At 42.3% G+C, this 5629-nt stretch overlaps 1 protein-coding gene across 1 annotated transcript; it reads right to left on the minus strand.

The window, feature by feature from the left end:
- Positions 1–4021: 4021 nt before the first annotated feature.
- Positions 4022–5378, minus strand: LOC121177080 (alpha-2 adrenergic receptor-like). Its single transcript, XM_041031279.1, is given in 2 exon segments — positions 4022–5335; positions 5337–5378. Coding segments are annotated over 2 exon segments (1356 nt in total).
- Between the last annotated feature and the right edge of the window lie 251 nt (positions 5379–5629).

The following is a 5629-nucleotide window of genomic DNA, read 5'->3' on the forward strand; positions in this document are numbered from 1 at the left end:
CTCTGATAAACCCAAACAAACAGCAGACAGACATAGTTAGCAACCAGCTGGAGCATTTAGCAGCTACAGGGCTGGATATTTCCCTCGGGAGAGTGAATGTTGGACATTACATTAATTATGTGGTCAGAAACAAAACTTTGAATGAATGCTAATGTTTCTCTGTGGCTGCTGGATGTGTAAATAGGCAACTGTTTGCTAATCCATTAGCTATGATACCTTTTTAAAGTGATAAAATGTTAAAGTTGTGTTTGCAGCTTGTCTTGCTTGCTCGTACTGGAAGTGTTTTGCAGAAAGTCTGTCTCGACCAGACGGCCTCGCACAGCGTGTACCGTGGAGGCTACACCAAAATCACGCCTGAATCAAAGCCTGTCCAAACTGCTGGGTTTGTTTAAGGCTCAATCTAACGTCTGTCAAAGGAACAGCACTGGCTTAGACATTCGTCCAAGATAGTTGATTTGTGTATGGCTGATGGAGCATGGTCTATTTGGCTTTTTCATGCAAAATAGATGAGGAGGAACAACTATAAAGCAATGTGAGTCTATTGAATGGACAGGTTTCTTGGTGAATCGGTTGAGTCACTTTGTATTCTGCTGGTTACTTCCACACGTCATGCCATGAAATGTCTTTAAAACATAGTTTCACCGAGTAAAACTGAGCTACGAAACTTTCTCCCATCTAAAAAGCAAAATGTTTCTCTGGTGACACCTTCACCTTGATTTCAAGCCAGAAAAGAAATGAATCACCTTCAATTTTCATGAACTGGTCTCTGGGCTTTTCAAACAGAGTGCAGGCCGGAGAGTTTTTGAAAGCCATAAAATCTCAGCAGCTTGCAAATTTATCGTCAAGTTGCTGCAGTCAGTCATAAACTACAGTAAACCACTGCTTGTTTTTTTTTGACTCCTGAGAATGTGCAGCCAAATACATTTTTATTTATCCCAGTGAAGAAGGCACTGTCCTTACTAAAGCTATAAATCTGTAAAAGAACAGCACAGTTAATCTGATTTTTTTTCTTTGACCTTATGAGGAAAACCATTTAAGTTTTGTAGAAAAGATTTAGTACTTGAACATAAAATTACAGTTCTTTTGCAGCAGTGCTTCAGCTGTTGGAACTAGTTTTTATTCTGCTATATTTTTTTATGTAAAAAGACATAAATGATTTTATGTACCATATGATTCTGCGTTGTGATAATCTATCACCACTTTGGACATAATCTGCTAACAGAGACATACTTGCCTGCTGTCTCACATCAACCACTTTACAATTCGCTGTTTATTTTTTCTTTATTCAAACAATTCCACAGACTGGGATTCTGTTTTCTCCTTTCGTTTTTTGGGACATAAATCTCCGGTGGCTGTGAACAGCAGTTGGAACAACAGCAGATGGACTCGTAAGGCGTCACAAATGGCTTTTGGCTGTACACACCCAGCCACAGCAGAAAAGTAGGAGGAAAAATGACGAGAGTTTGGTGTGGGGAATTCAGTTTCACCTCTATCCTGCCCACAGGGCCTCGGGGGAATATTAGATTATGAGGCAGCCAGAACCAACATCAAACCTGTTGTGTTGAAAGGTCACCAACACCCTGAAACGGGCATGGCCACAGTCCACCAGAGGGACTGAGCCCTTTTTTTATGACCCCATCATGGCATCTTCATCGATTTCACAGTCCTAACTCACACTGCTGAAAGTGTAACTTTAAAATGTGCGACGTTGTGTCACGCTAAAGTCCCCTTTTACAGATTGATAATAGGCAGTTTTGTAGTTACCAGTCTGCTCATGATTATTTAATTTTTCCACTAAAGTAAGACATGTAACTGTTTACACTGAGCCTGCACGACACAGTGAAACCAAATGTGGGATCTCACTAGTTTTGTATAAATGGAGATTTTCTCTTTCAGGAGAAAAGTAAACTGCTGAGTTGGATTGAATTAACATCTGTCAAATTTTAATTTCATAAAAGGTAATACAGCTACAGATAGAGACGCCACTGTACTTGATTATTCTGGGGCTTTTAACATTTGTCTATGAATTTAAAATTGAAGGAAATGTCATAAACCACCAGATGACAAAAAAAGTAAATGTAATTTGGCTTGTGATTGAAGCTTTTAGAATACACACTTTCTGCCTCTGTAACTGGTAAAAATAAAACAACATTTATTAACTACATAATAGCTACTTAAGCTTCTGGAGCACGTCAAGCTTTCACACCACAACAGCAGGTGACATAAGACTTCGTCATTTTTATTTTTGCACGACAGCAGACAGCTTAAGCAGAGGAAAGATGTGTACTGCACTTTGCAGAATAAAAATCCCAAAACAGCAACAAAAAACAAAAACAAAACAAAAAACAGAGAGGTAGTTTCTTTAAAAATAAATGCATTTGATCTTAAATACTCAGTAGTTAATGGCCACTGTGAAAATAATGACCTCTTCTTCACATCATAAAAATAATTTAGTTCATAGTCTGGAGCGTCAGCCCTTCTTAGTGCCATCTCAAAGCTTTGTGGTCCAATGAGGAATCAGTAACCAGGAGTCTGTGGTGAGTTAGTCTGTTATGCTTTGCCATTTGTCAGCTGTGTTATGAACTACCATGTGGCTTGGACACACTCAAAGAATCCAGGTACATGCTCAACACAGTTCAATTGTTATTCCTTCACTCTGACTCATTTTAGAGTCTGTTCACAGCAGAGACGCTCAAATGTAAAAACTGACAACATCATGGCAAACAGACAAGACACAAAAAAACACAAATTGTATTCACTGAGTCATTGGTTAGGACCCAAACTTTTCTCTAATAATCTCCTTTTTTGTAAAATGCTGTATAGTTTTAGCCTTTCGGGCCATTAAAAGTTATTTAAATGAAACACTCTGAAAAGGGAAAATAACTTTGGTTAAACTGCTTCAGGCTCGTTTGTGCTTATCGAACTAAACTAAACTTTTTTTTTTTTTTTTACAAATATGCAGAACTAAAGCACAACACTGACGTGATAAGCAGCCTTGAGGTGGGTCTCGCTTTATTATGTAATCTTAAGGAACAGTTTGACATTTTGGGGAAATGCTTATTGTTATATGCTTATTGTTAGCTTAGCTTAGCATAAAGACTGGATGATGGTTTTCCCACTGGTTGCCTAGCAGCTGGTCTTGGCCAGAACCAGCATATCTGTTGTTTTTAGACTTTGGTTTTTGGACAGAGTAAACAAACAAGGAATAACATGTAAATCATTGAGCTTTAGAGATGCTAAGAGGCAGAGTTTGTTATCGTTGGACTAAGCCAGGCCAGCTGTTTCCTCTCCGTTTCTAGTCTTTATGCTAAGCTAAGCTAACCAGCCACTGTGCTGCAGCTGCATATTTACAGTGCAGACTTTAGTATATCATCAGTCTTTTCATCTAACTCTTGGCAAGAAAGTGAATGTGTCTTTCCCAAAAAGGTGGCTGTTCATTCAAGTCTTGAAAAATCAAGTTTTAAAACCTTCATTCTCTGTTTTGTGCACATATGTTGCATATTCCTTCTAAATTAACATTTTATATTACCACACAGCAAATTTGTGGCTAAATTGCATTCTAGCCCCTTCCCCCAAAAAAACAAGAAAAATTGTACACATTGTAGAGAGAGAGAGAGAGAGAGAGAGAGGGAGAAACCGAGGGAGGGTTGAGCAGCTTATTTTTGCCTCTGGTGGCTCCTTAGCAGATAAATCCAGCCATGTGTGTGAGTCTTTTGTGGATGTTATAGAGAGCTTGATTGATGATGATAGACTATAAAGCGTTACAGCACACCTCAGTAGGAATAAAAGAACTGTGGCGCTCACTAATCAGATCGGGAAAGCCTGTAAGAAGCCTGTAATGGAAACGTACTTCGTGTTGAAGCTTGTAGAAACACCCAGTCTGTGGATCAGGGTGACTGAATTACAACTGGACTATGAGACGTAACAGTGGCAGGAATAGACAAAACAGGCGTCTTTCTTTTTTTCTTCACTTGGATATTTCCTTTAAGATTGTCACGGTGCAGCAGCTCTGCTTTAGATCTTAAAAGGACTTTTTCCAGGACTTGCAGAGGATCTTCTGGAAGGCTCGTCTGAAGTCCCGGTTGAAGATGGTGTAGATGGCGGGGTTGAGGGAGCTGTTACAGTAGCCAATCCAGAAGAAGAATTTAAAGAGTGGGTCAGGTATCTTACAGGAGTTCCTGCACACACCGTACAGGCTGTAGCTAAAGAAAAAGGGGAACCAGCACACAACAAAAACCCCCATGACCACAGCCAGGACGAATGTAAACCTCTTCTCCCTGGCCTGAGAGACCTTCTTCCTGGCTAAGGAGCTCCGGCGACGTTTCTTCCTGGAGGCAAAGAGGTCCATGGATTTGTTACTAACTCTGGAGATGCGAGTGGAGTGTTTGGAGAGGGAGCTTTTCTTTTGGCTGGCCCTCGGGGCTCTCTGAGAGTCCTGCTGCTGTGTTTTGTGACCTTTGCCCTCTGAGGAGGAGCTCTCCTCCATGTCAGCATCCTCAGTTTGTGGCCCGATGGTGATGGTGCGTTGGCTGGGCGTAGGCGGGCACTGGCAGTGACCGTTCTCTCTCTCGCCATGGAAAGGGGAGGTGGCCTTGCTCAGTCCGTTCTCGGTTTGTGTAACACCGTCTGGCCTGGGATTTTTTCCCGACATGCCTCTGGTTCTGGTTTTGGCCACTTGGTATATTCTGATATACACCAGGATCATGATTAGGCAGGGAGCGAAGAAGGACGCGGTGCTGGAGGAGAGGATGTACCAGGTTTCATCATTCAGCACGCACTGAGGCTGAGATCCGATATCATTGCTGTCTATAGATATGAGCGGCGGTGATGAGATGAAAGCAGATATAAGCCACACAATTAAGATGATGCACTTGACGCGTTTAGGAGTCCGCTTCAGGTTGTACTCTACAGCCTGCGTAACGGACCAGTACCGGTCCAGGCTTATTGCGCACAGATGCACAATAGACGAAGTGCAGAACAGAACATCCAAAGCCAAATAAATACCGCACCAAACTTTTCCAAAATACCAGTAGCCCATGAGTTCATTCGCCAGAGAAAATGGCATCACCAAAGTGGCGACCAGGATGTCCGCGGTGGCCAGAGAGACCAGAAAGAGGTTCTGGGGGGCTTTCAGCGCCCTGCTCGTTAGCACAGCAATAACCACCAGAATATTTCCAACAACGGTAAAGAGAATGAGAAAACTTACAAGAGCAGCAATGCCGGCTATCGCTGCTAAAGAATATCCACTGTCCAGGCTCCAGGAGGAATTCAGGTGGATCACCGTGAACGCGTCCATTCCGCTGGCGTTAGACGAATCCATCCCGGCTATGCGCGCTTTAGTTCTATGTGTAAATCCTGGACTGGTTGAATGTTGGCATGAATTCACACTCACCCCTCTAATGACCGAAGAGTCCATCAAAAACGCAAGGCTCCGCGGCCAATTGACAAATCTGACGACATGGAGACGCGCGCATGAAAAGATTAACGGAGTCTGTGGATGTTTTCTGCAGCCTGTTGATCAAGGGAATGTCAAGATAAGTTACTTAAATAAAAATGAGTCTCCCATGCAGACTGATGTAGCCTTCTCGTCTCCTGTTTGTCAGGAGTTGAGTGCCGTCCAGCCGCAGCT

Source organism: Toxotes jaculatrix, chromosome 23 (genome assembly GCF_017976425.1).
Source record: "Toxotes jaculatrix isolate fToxJac2 chromosome 23, fToxJac2.pri, whole genome shotgun sequence".
NCBI classification, from domain to species: domain Eukaryota; kingdom Metazoa; phylum Chordata; class Actinopteri; family Toxotidae; genus Toxotes; species Toxotes jaculatrix.